This window comes from Bos indicus x Bos taurus, chromosome 26, assembly GCF_003369695.1.
Source record: "Bos indicus x Bos taurus breed Angus x Brahman F1 hybrid chromosome 26, Bos_hybrid_MaternalHap_v2.0, whole genome shotgun sequence".
NCBI classification, from domain to species: domain Eukaryota; kingdom Metazoa; phylum Chordata; class Mammalia; order Artiodactyla; family Bovidae; genus Bos; species Bos indicus x Bos taurus.
The window spans coordinates 14,266,294-14,286,890 of NC_040101.1; the positions used below are offsets into that span (position 1 = coordinate 14,266,294).

Sequence of the window (20,597 nt, forward strand, 5' to 3'; positions counted from 1 at the left end):
ATCATCGGGCAAGTTCATCTCACTCCTCATTTATTCCTTGTAGCGGTTCTTTTCTGTCCTTCTGGTTTAAATCTCAAATATCTATCTATGTAGTTAAGTTAGTTCGCATCTGACGCTTTTTTTTTTTTTTTTGTCTGTCCCTCCTTCCCAGGGCCCACCCTCTGCGGACGCAGAGCGTCTGTTGGTCAGACTGATGGCAGGTTACAGCAGTCTCCGAGGCAATAAAATCTTGTCCTCGGCTTGGAAAGTCTCCGAACCGCTAGCTCAGATCTGCGGCGCTGCCCTGCATGGAAAGCCGCCAGCCCATTCTCAGGGGCGCGAGTGGAAGAATCACACTGCAGCAGAGGTAACAGACAGGGACCGAGGCCAATGAAGGGGGATGGGCGCATTAGAAGATAAAGGGATGATCGGGATCAAGAACACGCCGCCACGCCCTCTCCGCCCGGCCTCTTCTCCTCCAGCCGGTAGCCCCGATTATCCTCCTAGATCGGGACAGCGACTTCCGAAGTGACAGCCACGTGGACTGCGGAGGACTAGAATGTTGCCGTGGGGGGCGGGGCTGGAAGGGCGCCCGAGAGGTGAAGAAGGACCCGCGTACGCATGCTCGGGCGCCGGCTGCCAGGCGACGCCGCCGGGAGCGAGTACGCTCCTGACGTCACGCGCCGTTCGTCCAATTAGCGGCGGTCGGAGGGAGGCGCCGTTCCGCCCCCTCCCGCCCCCGCCGCCGCCGCCGCCGCCGCCGCCGCCGCCGCCACCACGGCAGCCGCCTCCGGGAGTGTCTGAGGGAGCTTGAGGCCGCCGCAGACTCGGGCGCCGCATCGCGCGGTCCGGAGCCCCCGGACGAGGCCCAGTGTGCCGCTTGCTCCGACCCCCGCCGCCCGATGTCCTCAAGATGGAGGCAGCGGGGAGGGCGGCGTGAAGCAAGCGGCGCTGTGGGCGCTGGGGCAAGGGCCCGGGCGTCCCGGGCGGAGGCGGCGGCGGCGGCGGCGGGATGGGGCTGCTCCTCATGATCCTGGCGTCGGCCGTGCTGGGCTCCTTCCTCACGCTCCTCACTCAGTTCCTGCTGCTCTACCGCAAACAGCCTGAGCCGCCGCCGGACGAGGCCGCCCGCGCGGCCGACGGCTTCCGCTACATCAAGCCGGTGCCAGACCTGCCCCTGAGAGAGTACCTTTATGGCGGCGGCGGCGGGGCTGAGGAGCCCTCTGGCGGGCCCCCCGAGGGCGGCGCGACCCCGGCCCCCGAGACCCCCGCCCCGCCGACGCGGGAGACCTGCTACTTCCTTAACGCCATCATCCTGTTCTTGTTCCGGGAGCTGCGGGACACTGCACTGGCCCGCCGCTGGGTCACCAAGAAGATCAAGGTGGAGTTCGAGGAGCTGCTGCAGACCAAGACGGCTGGGCGCCTGCTGGAGGGGCTGAGCCTGCGGGACGTGTTCCTGGGCGAGACCGTGCCCTTCATCAAGACCATCCGGCTCCTCCGGCCCGTGGCGCCCTCGGCCACCGGGGAGCCCGACGGCCCCGAGGGGGAGGCGCTGCCGCCCGCCACCACCCCCGAGGAGCTGGCCTTCGAGGCGGAGGTGGAGTACAACGGGGGCTTCCACCTGGCCATCGACGTGGACTTGGTCTTTGGCAAGTCCGCCTACCTGTTCGTCAAGCTGTCACGGGTGGTGGGGAGGCTGCGCTTCGTCCTCACCCGCGTGCCCTTCACCCACTGGTTTTTCTCCTTCGTGGAGGACCCGCTGATCGACTTCGAGGTGCGCTCCCAGTTCGAAGGGCGGCCCCTGCCCCAGCTCACCTCCTTCATCGTCAACCAGCTCAAGAAGATCATCAAGCGCAAGCACACCCTCCCGAGTTACAAGATCAGGTGAGAGGAGGGTTGCGGGGGAAGGTCGCCCGGGCGCGAGGGCCCCCTGGCTGCTGGGACCCTGAGCCTGGCAGGACACTGCCTCCGTCGTTGGGTGGGAAGGGCAAAGACTTATACACCCCCTGCTTTCCAGGGCTCTTCCCCACCCTGGACAAGGCCCTCGATTAAGTGCCCACATTCTTTGCTTCCGAAGGGCATTAATAAGGAGCTGGAAGCCTTTTCCGTGTGCTCTTGGTCATCCACGGTGCTGTCAGCGCGGGTCGAAGCAGCATATTGAAAATGGAAGGGAAGTCCCGCCCTCCCCGGACGGCTCTGGGACTGTTGAGAAACTATTTCTCTAGGTGGTTGCTGCATTGAGGGCAGCTTTGCAGCATCGCGTTGGCCACATTGAGAAACTGTGCGTGGATACCAAGTACAGGCATGAGGAGTGTGCTGGGAGCCCAGAGCTCTTGTATTTTGCAACCGCAGGCCAGTTTTGCCGTGGTGCTTCACTTTACTTCTCACTTTTATGCATTGGAGAAGGAAATGGCAACCCACTCCAGTGTTCTTGCCTGGAGAATCCCAGGGATGGGGGAGCTTGATGGGCTGCCGTCTATGGGGTCGCACAGAGTCGGACACGACGGAAGCGACTTAGCAGCAGCAGTGGGATTACATGTCATTTGGCAACTTTGAAGGCAGAGGCAGCGTCTGTCGGAAAGGAATACTTTTCCACTGCAAATTGGAAACGAGTTGGGAGCCTATACATCTTGTACTTCTCTGTACCTTTTGTGCTGATGTCGTCTGGGTAAATTCTGTAGCACAACCCCAGGCTGCCCCCTGACCTTTAATCTCTACTTGGCTGTAGGCTTCTCCCACAGTACCTGAAATTGCCCAGCAGGTAGTATTTTAAGATGGGTAGTGAGTTTGACTTTGTAAAGCCTACCTGTATTTGGCGGCTTGATTTTTGTGATTAATGTACAAGGGTTTGGGTTTTTACTTATTTATTTTTAATATCGTAGAAGTGGAAGGGGAAAAGAAGTTTTGTGGGGCTAGAGTCTTCACTTTGGTCTGGGAAGGCTTGTCCGTGTTGAAGGGTCATATATGGTTATTCTAAAACAGATACATTTTTAATTTTACTTAAAGTGTTCAACCGGAGAAGGCGATGGCACCCCACTCCAGTACTCTTGCCTGGAAAATCCCATGGATGGAGGAGCCCTATAGGCTGCAGTCCATGGGGTCCCTCAGAGTCCGACAGGACTGAGCGACTTCACTTTCACTTTTCACCTTCATGCATTGGAGAAGGAAATGGCAACCCATTCCAGTATTCTTGCCTGGAGAATCCCAGGGACGGGGAGCCTGGTGGGCTGCCATCTGGGGTCACACAGAGTCCGACACAACTGAAGCGACTTAGCATAGCAAAGTGTTTAACCCTTTTGGATTTTTTTCTTTGCCATAAAATTGTCAGTCTGGTATTTGCCTTACCTAGTTCCCTTTAGTGGAAGTTACATGTTTCTAGATCACTAATTTGCTACCACAGTTTAAAACATCAGTGACCCAGGTAATTCAGGAATGTTTTTTGTTTGGGACGGAGTTGACTTGTGTTATGTGGCAGGTTTGCCTTAGTAATTGTGTTTGTTTAGGCTAATAGCACAGTGACAGCTTAAAACCGACAGGTGGCAGAAATTTATAATGGAAAAATTTCCATAGATTTGCAGAAGATGGTGAACTGGTCACAGATTTCCTGTTCTGTGAAGTAGAACATACTTTATGAAACCTACTCTTTCAGCGCTGAAATATGTGACTAAATTCTCAATGAGTTGCAGTGTTTAAGCAGTGAGGTGTTTATAGCAGTGTGTGGCTGAGAAAGTCATGAGAGAAAGTTGTTACAGATTTTGATATGTTTTCACAACTTCAGTTCTTATATTTTCTAAGTGGCTTTAAGATGCCAAAAACTTGACTAAGCTATTACTAATATTTGGGAGTTATTTGCAGGATAGCCAGTGGTAATGGAGAAGGCAGTGGCACCCCACTCCAGTACTCTTGCCTGAAAACCCCATGGACAGAGGAGCCTGGTAGGCTGCAGTCCATGGGATCCCTAAGGATCTGACACGACTGAGCGACTTGACTTTCACTTTTCACTTGCATGCATTGGAGAAGGAAATGGCAACTCACTCCAGTGTTCTTGCCTGGAGAATCCCATGGATGGGGGAGCCTGGTGGGCTGCTGTCTATGGGGTCACACAGAGTCCGACACGACTGAAGTGACTTAGCAGCAGCAATGGGATTACATGTCATTTTGAGTTGGTTGGTTGTTTTCAATGTCGACTTGAAATTCAGTTAAATCTGAAGGAAATTATGATTAGGAGTCATGGAGCCATTAATAGGTTTATTTCCTTTGAAGGAACTTTAGCATCTGTGTAATGAATAGCATCATCATTTGAAATATAGTCAAATTGCTTTTATTTACTGTATCCAAAAGGATTTTTAGAAAACCTAAAAATCTTGGGTGTGTTTGGGTGTTATGATATTTCAACTTTTAAACCTTAAATGTTAAATGGTCACCTCCGGAAGTCTACACACTTGTGCTCTGTATTCCAAAGCATTTCAATAGTCAGTAAGTGCTGCACAGAATGTATCACTCAATTTGTAAATATTTACTGTGTGTCTGCTATGTGCTTACCATTTTTCTGGGTACAGGGTTTCAGTACAGTCTCAACCCTAATGGAGGTTGGAGTTTAGTGAGGATTGAATTAGCTGTACTTAATAAGATTTAGCTAGAATGTCATTGATGGGTAACACTGAAGTAACTAGGAAGCTGATTTTAGTTTAGTAAAAGAGAATGATAGACGTATGAGGATGGGGAGTGCTGCTTCACAAAGTGTTGAGTTCTCTTATCTGTGTGTAGCTGTTCTGCCAGGAATATTTTAAACTACTGATGTTGTGGAGCAAATTCAAGTTTCAGCAAAGAGAATAAATTAAAATACATTTAAGATGTGTCACAATTCTCATAATGAGAATTAAAATAGCTATGGTTTCTCCTTTTTTATAGATGGGGGAAGAGTGCTCAGAGTAGCTAAATAACTTGCTTAAAGTCACACAACTGTCAGATGGTGAAATCCAGCTCAGATAAAGCCAGACTGCCCTTTTTTCTTAAACTGTACTGTGTTGTCCTTAAGGGATTTTTAAAGTATGCCATCAAAATACTGTATGTGGGGGTATCCTTCCAAATTAACTGAGAACTCTTTTAAGAGGCATATGACTGTACAGCTTTTTTTCCCCCTTAAATTAGTTTTGCGAAAGATTCCTTTTAAATTTAAATCATAAGGTTAAATCTTTGGGTGCTGCCCTATTTAGCGTTTCATTTTTAATCCAGCAGATTTTGTTTCCAAATAGAAGGTCTTGCTAGTTTATCCTTTTTAGCTGTCTAATCTACTTAGTAGAGCTAAAGCAGTAAAGAAAACTGTTTTGAGTCTTAGGATCTTTTGGCACTTGAAATTATTATAAAGCAGAAATATCTTCACAGTTGGCCTTGTTGTCACTTATTCCCCCTCTTCGTTTGTTTTTCCATTTTCATGTTGCTAAAGTAAAAGTGTAAAGTGGACCATCAGGGCTACCAGTTCTCATCAGGAGATGAGAGGGCAGCTCAAGTGGTTGGCTGCTTTCTAAGGACCTAGCTGATTGACACTGCATTTTACCCAGCTAACATAGTTGGTAAAAGTTGTAGTATTTTTTTAATGAGTATACATTTTTTTACATATTATTCTAATTTTATTAATATTCCAATGTCACTATCAGTGTTAATTTTTTTGATTTTTTTCTTAAAATAGTATTTCTTTAAAATAGTAAAGCCATCATTTTTAAAATTATTATTAACCAAAAATTAGTCTTCAAGAGGAAAAGATTACCATCAGTGTTCTTTTCTTTTTTTTTGTTCTCAAAAAATTTTTTTTAATTTAATTTCCTATTAGCAGAGAATTGTGGGTTACCAGTGCTCTTGACTACGTGGAGAACCCATCTTCAGCATGAAATCTGAGTAATAGTCCTGAGGAGTTTAGGGTTTGCAGGTCAGGTATTTGAGATTCTTACTGATGCTCCTTTTCCTGGGGTATCATTGCTGAGTCGTCAGCAGTGGTTGCATACTGAAAGGCCAGATCTGGTTCGTAGGTACTTTCAATTTGGCCTGCACTATAGATTTTTTGCTTCTTCATTGCCAACATTTAAAAATGGAAAACATTGCATGATTTGGATTTCTGGCTTCTCTTAGGAAAATCTGGAAGGTCTTAAAGCACTAGGCTTGCATTTGTCCTAGCAATAATAAGACGGGAGAGATGGAGTCTAGTCACAGCTGCAGGAAGCTGGTACATAAGAGTGAGTCCCCACCCACTTGCTACATTTACTGATGACACTTGCCTGGCCTGGCATTATATATACATTTGAAGTAGCTTACTAAATGAAGAACATTACTCTTGCTCTTCACAACAAGTGGGAAGAGAGTTAGTAACTGGGTAGTAGAGGGTGATCATTTTTATCCCTTTTTAAACATTATATCTTTGAAAAGCCTTTCACTGAACAACTTTATTTTGTAAAAGATATTATCATTATAATGTTGAATATTAAAAACATCATTCTATTGGAAATCTTTTAAAAATCCCTTGAAATGTTTTTCATTTCTCTGCAGTATAGTGATAGTAAATAGACAGTGGCTGCTTTTCCCTTGAGTTTGCTGGACTTTTGCTTTAGTGCAAAGTGTAGGTCATCAATTAACTATGTATAAGTGTTTACTTCTCTGAGTTACAAATAAGGAGGCATCTACTTATTGACACTATTTGAATTTAATAAATGAGTATGGAACAAATATTGGAAAACTTCACTTTTCAAGTTCATGGAATGTCTTCTGAGCATTACTGTTTTGTCAAAACTGTTTCATTCAATGTTCTGATATATATTTGTAGAAAATTTTCACATATTCTTAGTGACTAGAGATTGAGGATAGGTCTGTATTTAGTTCGATAGGATCTTTTAGCATAATTATCTGTATCTTCTCTAATATATGATTAATTTCAGAGAACTAATTTAGGCCTGGTCTGGAAAGCTTCATACTCTATAAAGTAGCTTCTAATTGTGTTATTTCTTCCTTGGTCTGAGTTGAGAAAGAAAAACATTTATTCTTAATGTTAATTATAACTTTTTAAAATTTTATTGAATACTGGAGGTAAAGATAGTTTCTAGTAATCAATGTCTTCTTAAAAATTTTCAAAGTGAATTCTCTGAAAGCTGACAAAATCATTTGTAAAGTTAAATGTATTGTACTGTGTTTATTCACTTACACTTTCATACTTTTCTTTCTGTATATGGACAGCTTTTAAAAGATACCTTGGCTTAGGCTGGAAAAACTTTAAAATAGCTACTAATCATTTTACTTAACTCATATTGGTAGGAAATAAAGCTCACCTTTGGTTCTTTGGGACAGTGAAGACAGACATTGGGATATCACTCTAGCTATTCTAGAGTAATAGCTAATTTTTTATTTGTTTTTTCTTGTACTTCTGCTCGGATGAGTATCTCTATATAAATGGAATTGTAAGATAACATTGTCTTAGATAAATAATTGTCATTTTTAAAATAGTCACTTATTTTTAGTAACTATTTCCTGAAGACTACCATACCAGGTGGAGAAGGAAATGGCAACCCACTCCAATATTTTTGCCTGGACAATTCCATGGACAGAGGAGCCTGGTGGGCTACAGACCATGGGGTCGCAAACAGTTGGACAATACTGAGTGACTAAAACACACACACACACCATACCTAGTGTTGTGTAAGAGTATGATGATAAAAATGGTTATAGCATAGTTCATGCTTTCAAGCTGGTTACTTTTCCTGGGAAAAACAAAAAACAGTTAAAGCTCATTATACTGGCATTTGTATGTATTTAAGACCTTCAGTTTTGTGAGAAATGAAGAGGAGCGATCAGTGTCTGCTAGGCGAACACTTGATTACTTTGTGCTGTATAATGTTTTATGACCTTGGAATACCTGAGTGTGTTCCAGTTTAGTGCTGGTTTTAACTTCTTGAAAGTTGAGTTTTCTTCAGCTATTTTGAATTATTATGATTTAGACATTTAAAACTCTTTAGATGGAAAATAGTATATTGAAAATTAAATCTTTGCTCTAAAAATTTGACTTACATATTGAAAAGAGAAGAAGAATAATGAGGAAGCTGTTAGAGTCTAATCAGTAGTGTAGAGATCTGTTGGCTTCTGAGAAAGCTCTACTGTGTTACTGGAAATAGCCAAGGCAGATCACTATAGAGCAGATTGCGTTGAAGGAGCATGCCTATCAAACAGTTCATATTGACTCATAAATATTGCTAGTCTATCGCATGGTATAGAGGCACAGGGCATAAATCAGCTTGCTGACTATGTGCAAAGCGCTGTGTGTACTTCCACATACTTGCTGTCTTTCTTTTTTCATAGTTACAGGAGCTCTATAGGAAGTCGGTATCTCAGTTTTACAGAGACGTTGGAGACTGGAGACTTCCAGGGGGTTAGTGACTTTCTCAGAGTCCTTTTAAAAAGTCCTGGACTCCCAAAGCCATGCTGTGTTATTTCTATGGAGATAAATCAGTGGTTACGCTAAATATACCAGGAGTTTGCAAACAAATTGGTGCTAGACTCACAAATTAAGAATGGCTTTTACATTTTTTAACTTTACATTTTAAAGTTGTTCAAACAAAAAGAAGAATTTGCAACAGACCATATTCGCCCATGGATTCTAAAATATTTCCTTTCTGGTCCATTATTAAAAAAGGTTTGCTAATCCCTGGTCTAAACCCTGAAACAGAAAGCCCTGAAAAAAAAAAACAACAAAACTGTGCTTGATATGGGGAGGGAGGAGGGAGGAGGGTTCAGGATGGGGAACACATGTATACCTGTGGCGGATTCATTTCGATATTTGGCAAAACTAATACAATTATGTAAAGTTTAAAAATAAAATTAAAAAAAAAAAACTGTGCTTGAGTGTATACAAAAAAGGAACATGTGTGCATATACAATATGTTGAAAGGTACTTTTAAACCTTTTTTTGAGGGTCCTATCTTTTTGGAAAGCTAATGATAACTGTGGTACTTCACAGAAAAATGCATAAACAGTTTAATTTCATGGAATTTTTGGTCCCCTGCAAACCTGTCTAGCGTTCTTAACCCAGGTTGCATAGTAAACACAAAGGAATACAATTTTGTTCCCATAAATACAACTAAAATTAATCTTCTGAAATAATTATTAAGCACTTCATACTTTTGCTGGCCTTCTTGTATGGCTTCTATGGCTCACTGACCCAGCATTTTTTCCCTTCTCATTCTCCGTACCCTCCGAACATTGTCACCAAGAAACAAGTGCTGTTAAATCCCTTTGTTTCTTTCTAACATCATAGGACCTACCAACACTTTTGTCATGACCTCAGAGCACATCACACTTCGTTGGAAAGTTGTAAAGCGCCTACCTGGTCATTAGCAGAAGTTTTACAGAGTAGTTTCAAAATCTCTCTTGCCAAATTGCTGCTGCTGCTGCCAAGTCACTTCAGTGTGTCCGACTCTGTGCGACCCCATGGACTGCAGCCTACCAGGCTCCTCCATCCATGGGATTTTCCAGGCAAGAGTACTGGAGTGGGGTGCCATTGCCTTCTCCGTGCCAAATTGCTAGGACTCCAATAAAACCACATACTTAATGTATTTGTAGGGAAAAATGAGGTGTAAGTGTTAATTATTTACCTTCAAATGAGTAGAACTGCAGGTGTTACAGAGAAGCTGTCAGTACTGTGGAATTATTTCATTCTTTTGTTTGAGGCTACAGAGAAGTCCTTCAGTTATCTATTCCAGTAAATAGAGCTTTGGATTACCATATACTTTAATTCAGCATTCTGCTGCTCAAAAGGACCTTGGATAAAAGGCTTTTATCTTCTCTTAGTCTCAGTTTCCATATTTGTAAAATGGAGACGAAGTAATATCTATCTAGTTAGAGATAATAAATGTCATATATAATATCTACTGAATAAATATATCTTTGCTTTAGTAACTAATTGAATGTACACATTTATTGATTATTCTACATTTGTCACATTTTGCTAGAGATGTCAGAAATTTGTTAGGTGATACTGTAAAAAAAATTTATCTTTTCAAATGAGTGATAAGATCATTGTAAAAAAAATACAAACAGGGAAAATCTAACTGTTAGAGAAAATCACAGTGGAAAATCTCCTATAATATGTTTTCTTAAAACTGTTAAATTCAGGGACTATTCTTCCATAATTTTTTCTAAATGTATTCTAATTTGTTGTTCGGTCACTGAGTCATGTCAGACTTAGTGTGACCCTGTGGATTGCAGCACAGCAGGCTTCCCTGTCCTTTACTATCTTCCGGAGTTTGCTTAAATTCATGTCCATTGAGTTGGTGATGCTGTCTAACCATCTGATCCTCTGCCACCCTCTTCTCCTGCATTTAATCTTTCCCAGCAGCAGGGTCTTTTCCAAGGAGTTGGCTCTTCACATCAGGTGGCCAGAGTATTGGAGCTTCCCTCTGTCCATGGGATCCTCCCAGCAAGAACACTAGAACAGGTTGCTATTTCCTCCTCCAGGGGATCTTACCTACCCAGGGAATCCAACCAGTGTCTCCTGCATTGGCAAATGGATATATCCCCTAGTGCCACCTGGGAAGCCCCTGTAATTTGTTACTAGTTTATAAAAACAGTTGGTATCCCACTGTTAGCATCTTGCTTTTTTTGTTTGTTTTACTCACTGTATCTTAGGTTTTTAAATGTACCTGCTTTATTTTCTTTTTAAAGGTGCTTGGAATTACAGTGATTGCAAGTACCACAAGTTAACCAATTTCTTGTTGATTTTTTCCTCCAGTTTTTCACTAATGTAAATAATGGTACCACAGACATTTCTCTATATATCTTTGAGTAGATACTAGTTTTTTTTTTCTTGTGATTTGAAGGAGTATGTTATGAAGGAGAATTTTTTTGAAGGAGTATGTTTTTTTGTTTTGTTTTTCCCCCATTTTTTTTTGCCAGTGTTCAAGTGTTGTATTTAGGAGCATTAAGGAGTTGAAAATATACTCCTCTCCCTTTTAATTTCATTCCTCGATATACCCATTGTTAAGTTTGTGGTGTACACCCAGCTCTGCTCAATCACAGGTACATCAATACAACTCTTACGCTCAAACACACATATACAAGCCTCTTATATACTGAAGAGGTGCCTGTCTGTTCCTCTTTCCCTCCCTCTCCATGTCCCCATCCTTTTCTCCTTAATAAAAAAATGGGGAGTGTAATATAAATGTGACCATGAAAATTGGTTTGTAGGTGTAACACGAACATCCCTCCAGGCAGTATGTATAGGTCTAATTCACTGATTTATTCCACTCCTGGCCATACCTTATTTTCTATCTCTCTTATTTCCTCTGGCTCTGACCTTATATTCTATACCTCTTCCTCTTACTTAGTTTGTTTCAGCTTCCTGAGTGTTCTCACACTCCAATCTTGCACCCAAGGCCTTGGCTGGTTGTTCTCCAGGAATATTTTTCCCACAGATAGTCAAAGAGCTCACCCTGTCACTTTTCAGGTCCTTGCTTCCTTATCACCTTTTAGTTATCCTATATAAAAAAGTACATTAGTGTGTTACGTGTGGAATTATTTTTTTTGCACAGACTTTTTACTGATACATTGTGTGTGTGTTTCTGTGTGTGATATAGAAACTGCCCAAATCCTAAGCATATACTTAAATTCTCACAAAGTGAACTCAGCCTTGTAACTGAAGTGTTGGGATTTTGAATTTAGTCTGAAGAATACCTGTTCGTTGACTTTCTGTAAATGGAATGTATAGAATATATTAACTTTTTTTTTTAATGGTTGAAGGTTGTCATTATAAACACAGACTGATGATATGTAGTCCAATTCTGATTATAAAATCAGTACTGAAGAGGGATGCCTTCTCTCCCAACACACATACATGCACTCAAATGATGCTAATTGAGGTTTCCAAAAGTTCACAGTGCTGACTTCAAGGTCTGTCTGGCACTTTATGGACACCATCTCTCTTCCTCTGATTCTTACAAAGACAAAACATGAATCCATTTGCAACCTTCTCTAACACTCTAGAAACCTTGGTTTTTTATTTTCACGTTCTTTGGAAAGGTCAGTATTGATAAACTAGATTATCATCCTTCCCTTGGACTGATACAGAATAACAATAAAACTTATTTTCACATAATTACCAGTTTTCTTAAAACCAGCTGAATGCTTCAGAACATGTATTTTTTCTGTAATCAGCACATTGGGTCTTTATTTTATGCCCATGAATTCTTTATATATTGTAGGGGGAAAGGAGCTGATGATATGCTAGGTGAATTACAGAAATATCTGTGCTTTGATTTGCATAACTTTGATTAAAAAGCTGCACAATTTCCCCTTCCCCAGCATAATTAGTTTTTCTTGATATGTACTTAAAACAAACATGCTGATTAGCAAGCACAACAGTAAAGATGTTTTAGAAGAGTTTATTCTTTTGTATCTGGCTTTCCAGGTGGCTCAGCAGTAAAGAATCTGCCTGTAGTGCAGGAGACGCTGGGGAGACAGGTTTGATCCCCGGGTGGGGAAGATCCCCTGGAGTAGAACATGGCAACCCACTCCCAATATTCTTGCATGGAGAATCCCATGACAGAGGCCTGGTCTCAGAGAGTTGGACACAACTGAAGCGACTGAGCATGCATGTATTCTTTTGTATAAAGTACCTGTTACGTTTCATTTGGTGAGGTATGTGCCTATTATTGAATAGGTGTTTGTTTAGAAATGGTGTTTCTGCTAGGATCGACTCCATATCCTCCTAGATAATCTGCAGTTATAAGTGACTATTGTTTTTAGCATTTTTTTTTTTTTTTTTGAGGGGCTGTAAAATCTTCAGTAGCAATATGGGGAGATAGTATTTCTGTTTAGTAGCTGGCTATAAGAATCTCTGTTTTGAAAATGACTGTGTTCTTAGTACAGCTGTTTCATGCAGGCATCAGTATCTACTAAACAGAGTATCTGGTGGTGTGTGCTAACTCATTGTCCTCCTCACACAATAGCCTTTCATGCATGTAAGGTTATACTCATACTCATTACTAAGAACGGATGTGGTTGCTGACGGCACAGTCTCTCTACCTTAGTTGTTTGGTCAAGCAAGTAAATTATTCAAAGCTTTTAGTTCTGTGAAACTTGGTATAGCTGAAGTTAAGAGTCATTCTTCTATAGCTAATTTCATTGTATGATAATTATTTTTATAACACACTGAAATTTTTGTTTTGTTCTCACCATTATCAAGTACAATATTCTGTAAAATTCAGGAGATGGTATCTGGTCTATTTTAATATTTGGGAAGGTTATTAGTTCTCAATATTTAAGTTTGGATTTTAATCAGGACTAGAATTGCAGACTCTTAACATGGGAAGAATTTAAGTAAATGTTTGTAGCATAATATGATAGCTTTTGTTTACTCATTCTGAAATGGTAGATAGCACAGATTTAGTTCAGGTATTTTGAAATTCGTGAAGTATGAGGAGACAAATCATGGCAACCTTAGTCTGCAATAAAGCCCATGAATATAGTTTATCTAATTGAAAGGCCATTTTAGGGATCAATTGCTTACCTTTATTTTAAGCTTCATGAAAGCTTAGAATGTCAATGTAATTGGTCACAGGCCATGGTAAGAGACCTTCACGTTGTAGGTTGTGATGAACATAAAAAGATGGATTTATTTGACTGGTCAAGAGAATTGCTTTGGTTTCCTGAGCAACTCATCTTGATTGATACTTTATCTCTCTCATGCATAGGATATCAGTTAACACTGACTCACCTTTGAGTCACCAGCTATTGAGTTCTTTAGTGAGGGACTTGCAGCCTCTGTTATCACTCTTGTCAGCCTATATATAAAACCACTTCAGAAAATTTTGTAACATTAGACCTTGATTAGTCTGTGCAGAATTAGGAGTTTGGATAAAAGTGAACCTCTCATATTAGGTAGAGGGTGTATGGATGAATGAGCAAGAGAGAAAGTTTTTTTGTAATATTATTTGTTATTCTTGTTTTTATTAGTTTCATTACCACTTAGAAGTACTTTTTTCTCCCCAGGAGTACAGAAATTAAAATCATTTCCCCAAGTATGAACTTTATCCACTTAGTGTGCCCCAAGGAATTCCATAAATAGAACAATTCTGTGTGGGTTTCCTTAAGAAACCCACGCAGTGTCATAATCAATTTAATATAAGCCTTTGTTTAAAAAGCTTAATGACACAGAAGTATAAAGGTGATACCTAAGGTAGGGAAGCATACTGGCTATTGTTAACTTGTTTCTTTGCACTTGCAAGTTTATATCCACACAAAGGACACAGTTTTTAAAAGGTCAGCTAGTAGAGTGACTGAACCAGGGTCATGTGAAATCTGAAGTCCAAGGAAGACAAACACCTACAATCTTGAACATCATCCATGGTGAATGCCAAGTCCGGAGATGGTTCCTTGTGGGAGGGAAGAAATTTGCTGTCTGACATGTCTCTAGGAAACCAGCCTTCAAATAAATAAATAGAAAGTTTGACAGGAAATATTTCTAGTGCATCTCCCTATGCCAAATGCTTTATGTGAACTTTCTCATCTAATCCTTAGAGTAACCCTATAAGATAGGTTCTAATTATTATACTACGTTTACGGATGGAGAGACTGAGGCTCTCAAAGTTGAAATAGCTTGCCCAGGTCTCAAAGCTAATAAGTGCTGAACTGAAATTCAAAACTAAGTCTTAACTAAAATCTGTGTCCATACCACTGCTTTAAACTACCATGTAAAAAAGAAACTGAGACGTGAAGGACGCTAAGTGCTTTACATTATTTCTTGTAATCCTTGTAACAGCACTGTGAGATAGTTGTTATTATTGTCCTCCTTCTGATATGAGGAAACTGAGGCTTAAAGGCAAGAGTTGACTCAGGGTCATGTTGCTGCAAAGTGGCAGAACAGGATCCCAAGCCCAGCTGTCTGGCTCCAGAGTCTGCTCTTAACCACTCCTCGGGACTACCTGCTATAGATGTTTCCTCTCTTCAGGCAACTCCCTGTTTAGCTGGGAGCAGTGGGAGGTGTGGGAGAACCACAGACAGACAGACATGTAAACGGGGTGATTAGTGACATAACAGAAATGTGTGTCAAGTGCTTTTAGAGTATAGTTGAGGAAGCTGTGACCAGACGGTGGGGGTGGGGAGGGGGCTGCTGGTTAGAGAGGAGGTGACTTTGAAGGAGAACTTGAATAGTGTAAATTAGGAACTTACCATCTGGGGCCAGTTACAAGATCAGAGTGATTAGCAGGCAGACAAGTCTCTCAGGAGAAATAATACGGCTGTGCTAACCTTGCTGAGCGGAGGAGCCTGGTGTATGAGTTTTCTTTTTAGTGTAATATCAGATAAATTGTCTACATAAAATAGAAGATTTGAAATTTAGGTCCATAGTTTACCAATATAGAAAATAAAGAGTGTTTCGAACTACTTGTACTTTGTTTTCTTTCTCATTACAGACGGTTTTGTATGTGTACCGTACTTTGCATAATAATGGGCACCATACAAGTTATGACTAATAGAGGTTTGTGATGATATTTAAATGCACCAGGAGAACTCTTTCTTTAAATGACTACTGAGGTGCCTCTGAAGAACAATGAATGGAGACACATTTTGAAACGATCACCACTGATTTATCTAGTTTATATATTTGGTCTAGGAGATTTGGGAGCACATTTATGTTTGCTAGTTCTTAATGTGAGAAAGTCAAGACTGTCAGACTAAAAGGCAAAAACCACAAGAACTCCCAGTGGCCTGCTCATATCTGCTTGTTCTACTGCTCATTAGGCAGGATGTAGTGCTGTTTATGTTCCTGAGCCTGAGATAAGACTAGTCTCTGAGAGCCTGACTGTGATTGGTCTCTCCATTCTTGAACACAGTAAACCTTTGTTGAAGGGATATGACATTTAAGCTGATTGTTGAAGGATGGTGTGGCTTTAGACCTAGGGAGAAGGGATGGAAGTTTAGTGTGGGTAGAAGAAATAGCAAAGGAACAGAATCAGGACACTGTGTACTATCTTTAGGGACATTAAGAAAGCCAGTTTGATGAGACTCAAGCACAGAGAAGGGAGAAAACTAGCATTGGTATACCTGTTACTTGCTGAAAACTCTGTGAGGTGCTTGACATGTGTGAACGCTCTAATTAATAGTCCTGTGAAGTTGCTTTTTAAAGAAAATAAAGGACAAAGCCTCTTGTTTTTGGTTCAGAGAATAGTCTTTTTTAAGAGGAAACATAATTTTAGAAGTCACAAAATTCTGAGTAATCATTGATAACCTGAACCAAGCTAGTGGGGAACGCAGAAGAATAGTAGAAGAGACAGTTTAGCAGTATGGAATTGGGGGAGCGGAGGTGGAACTGGTTGGTTGTGAGGAGGAGGTACAAGTTAACTTCAGATTTATAAGAGTTCATGAAATCAATGATGCCAGTAAGAGAAAACAGGAAAGGAGGAGCAAGTTCGAAGCAAAGGTATTCCATTTACTTTTAAGCATAAATATATGGAATTCATAGATGCAGTGAGAGCAAATGATGTTGCTAAGGAAAGTATAGAAAAGAAAGGAAAGAAAAAGAGAGAATCCAAGTTGTTTTAGTATATAGAATAAACTTCTAATTCTCCATTATGGGAAATTTCAAGCTTACTCAAAAGTTAAAAGAAAGAGTTTGATAAACCCCATTATCTGTAGCCAGACAGTCATGAACTTGTAGTCACTTTTGATCATCTGTATCTTCCCATGCTCCCCTCCTTTGATTATTTTGAAACAAATATCTAGGAACTGGGACTATAATCTGTGTTTGTATGACTCTAAATCATGTTTACACAACACCTTGCCTCCTTGACAAGGCCTCATCCAACCTCTACATGAATATTTTGAGAAATAGGAGGCAAGCAGTGTCTCGAGACAGTTATGCCTTTTTTATTGTTGTTATTATCTCTTAATTGGTAAAAAGTTTTCCCTTTTATTGAGTTGAAAACTCTAGCTGATTTGTTATTATGGCAAGGATGCAAGAACCCTTGGTGAAGTCCAAAGTAGATTTAGGCCTGAGAATATTTTTATATTGGGTTTGTAGTAAAGCCTCTTCTCTAAAGATACCAGTGTTTGCAAACAGTTTTACTGCTGCCATGTGATGGAGATGTCACCAGCTGGCATTCAGGGTGCTTATAGAACAGTCTTGAAACATCTTAGAGCAAAAACATATTTTAGATGTTAAAAAAGATTCTCTCAGATCCACATATGAGAAGAAGGCTTGGCATTTTTGTAAGTGTAAAATTTTAAATATGTATTTTTAAAATGTTATCAAAGTAACATATTTTTAAATTAAACATGGTTTTTCTTTTAAACTTTTACTGCAGTATAACTCACTGCTTAAAACGCATACTAACTGTAAAAGTTCAGTTCAGTGAATTTTTACAAAATCAACAAAACAGCATTCAGAACAAGGAATAGAATATTACCAGCAATCAGGAAGTCCTTCATGTGCTACCTTCCCTACTCTGCTTAGGAGTAACCACTGTCCTGCCGTCTACCACCATTGCATTTTGGTGGTGGGGGGGGTGGTGCCTGTTTTTTAACTTGTATAAATTGAGCCATAGTGTTTACACTCATTGTTTTTCTGGTTCTTTGACTCAACAGTACATTTGTGAGATTGTTTCCATGTTATGGTGTATATAGTTTGTTCATTATATTTGCTGTGGTGTCTTCCACATGTACCTCGATTTATCCCTTCTACTGTTGATAGACAGTTGGATATTGCTGTTCTGAGTATCCTTATACATGTTTCTGGTGAACATTATGCACATTTCTGTTGGGTATCTAGGATTGCTGAGTCGTAGGTAAGCGCCTATGCTGCTGTAGTAGACATAGCCACACACTTTTGCAGTAGTTATAATAGCACACTCGCAGTTTCACATCCTTTTCAGCATTTGATATCGTCTGTCTTTTCACTTGGAGAACCTGTCTGCCAGTGTAGGAGACTTAAAGACACGGGTTTGATTCCTGGGTCGGGAAGATCCCCCGGAGTGGGGCCTGGCAACCCACTCTAGTATTCTTGCCTGGAAAATTCCATGGACAGAGGAGCCTGGCGGGCTACAGTCCATAGCGTTGCAAAGAGTTGGACACGACTGAAGCGACTTACCATGCATGCACGCATGTCTTTTTATTTGAGTTAATGTACATAATTTTAAAATCAAACATAATAGAAGGACTGATAATTAAAACAAATGATTACTTCCCTAAACCCTCTACTTTCCTCCCGTAAGTCACAGTCTTCAGTACCATTTATATGTACTATTTCTGTTTTTAGCAACTTTTAAGAGGCAGTGATAAATAGCATAGATTTTGAAGCCACACTGCTTAGATTCTCTTCTTGGCTTTACCACTTACTAATTGTGTAACCTTGAGCAAGTTTTTAACCTCTCTGTGTCTAGTTTCTTCATCTACAAAATGGGGATTAATTACAGTATCTGTCTTACAAAATTGCAAGAATTAATAAATGACTTATGTAGTAAGTACTCAGTAAACGTTAGCTGTGACAGTAAATGTTAGCTAATTAATTATGACATTGCCTATATTGTTCAACAAAGTCATACAGTCAGTTGTCTTGCTTCAACATCTTTAAATATTTTCTGTTGATTGACTTCCTTCTAAGATAGATGAAGATTTAGCTAAATGATACCTTCTCACCTTCCTTTTGGAGAAGGAAATGGCAACCCACCCCAGTATTCTTGCCTGGAGAATCCCGTGGACAGAGGAGCCTGGTGGGCTGCTGTCCATGGGGTCACACAGAGTCAGACACAACTGAAGCGACTTAGCAGCAGCAGCAGCAGCATTCATTGGAGAAGGAAATGGTAACCCACTCCAGTATTCTTGCCTGGAGAATCCCAGGGACAGGGAAGCCTAGTGGGCTGCCCTCTATGGGGTTGCACAGAGGCGGACACGACTGAAGCGACTTAGCAGCAGCAGCACGTTCCTTTCTGTCTTTCCCAATCCAGTTATGTCACTGTTTTCAGTTCATTCACTGAACTGCATCCTTCTTTATATATAATAACAATTATGTTCTATGCAGACTTAAATCTTGCTTGATTGACATTATATACCTTACTGTTAGGTCTGTACAATTTTTTTTTATTGCAGAACTGCCAAATATGCTGGTTTATGCTTCCTTTTCTGTACTACAATTTAAAAATCTTTGAGCTTTTCAAATCAGTTCCTAGAGTCAAGTTTGAATTCTTTTTTATCCTCTTACCAAATTGTCTTAACCAAATCTTCAAGATTTAATTGAAAAATGAATCTCTTCCTTATTTCTTCTTTCATTCCCTATTTTCTGGAGAGTTCCTTCTTGGAGTTTTCATCATCTTCCCCAAACTGGACTTGTCCCTTGGTTTGCCACAGTCCTGTCATCTGGGTTTAGGACATCATTGCCTTCTTGACTTGGATCCCCTGTTTCCTGGATTACTTTCTTCTTTCTTGCTTTAGACCCTCATTTTGTTGGTATGTATTTCATGTGACTTTTTAATAAAGGATGCAGTCTCCAGCAAGGCTCTTTGTTCTCTCTGAACCTGTTGTGTGAAATGGGGAAATGATCTGCAGCTATGCCTCACCCTGTTGCTGAGTGAGAATCAAGCACAGTAGTACATGTGAAACCATGCCCATCCTTGTCAGATAACTGCAGGCCAGGTTTAGAGCATGTGTTCCAGCAGAAATCAAGGTGGTCATCAAATCAGCCTCAGGAACTGTAGACCCGGCTCTGGAGTTATGTTTGAGTTCTTTTATGGACAAATTGTATCCCCAAAATGTTAAAGCCCTAACCTTCAGTGTAACTATTTGAAATAATAGGGCCTTTAAGGAGGTAATTAATGTTAAAGAGTTCATAAGGATGGAGTTCTAATCCTAGTAAGACTGGCTTCTTACAAGAAAAGGAAGAGATACCAGAAGTGTGTGTGCAGAGGGTGTGTGCAAAGAGGGTGTGTGCAGGATACAGCAGGAAGGCCAGGAGAGGTTACAGCAAGAAGGTGGCTGTCTGTAAGCCAGGAGAGAGGTTTTACCAGAAACCAGCTCTCCTGGCATCTTGATCTTTGACTTCCACTGTGAGAAAACAAGCTTCTGTGTTTTATGCCACCCAGTCTATGGTATTCTGTTGTGGCGGTGCTAGGAAACTAATACAGGTTCCAGTTTGGGCTCCAGGGTATAGTGTTTGTGAGCCATCTAGGGCTGTTTCCTTATGTACAGTGTGCTGATGCCTGGTTTGGGGGAATTACGCGAGCAAATAAGTGCTCTATACAGTCAGTACATGGTATGGTAGCCATTCAGTAACTCTTTCTCATAAGCCTTAAAACAACCTGTAAGTTACTTTATTTTATTTTAGTTAGGAAAGAATAGACTTATTATTTTGTCAGGCAAAGAGGGACACACTGGGCTTCTGCCTCGAAAAACTGTTTGTCTCCTATAAGTTATTTTAATGAAAAGTGTCATTTATGGTTTTGTTTCTTTAATCAGATAATTCTAACCAAACATTTACATATCAAAACAATGACAAGAGCAATTATCTCTGGGTAACTGGGTTAGATTTTTAAAATAGCTTTATTGAGATATAATTCATACTCCAAATTCAGCTATTTAAACCTACAATTCAGTGGTTT

The 20,597-nt window shown here is 40.8% G+C and overlaps 1 protein-coding gene across 2 annotated transcripts in view; it reads left to right on the forward strand.

Moving 5' to 3' along the window:
* Nucleotides 1-728: 728 nt before the first annotated feature.
* The window catches only part of PDZD8 (PDZ domain containing 8), an 82,624-nt gene continuing 62,755 nt past the window's right edge, over nucleotides 729-20,597 (forward strand). The window contains exon 1 of one of the 2 annotated variants that reach the window (XM_027529122.1): nucleotides 729-1,863. In XM_027529122.1, coding sequence (XP_027384923.1) covers nucleotides 992-1,863 — 872 coding nt within the window. In that variant the 5' untranslated portion in view covers nucleotides 729-991. The remainder of the gene's footprint in view (nucleotides 1,864-20,597) is intronic. The other variant, XM_027529123.1, reaches the window with a different exon arrangement.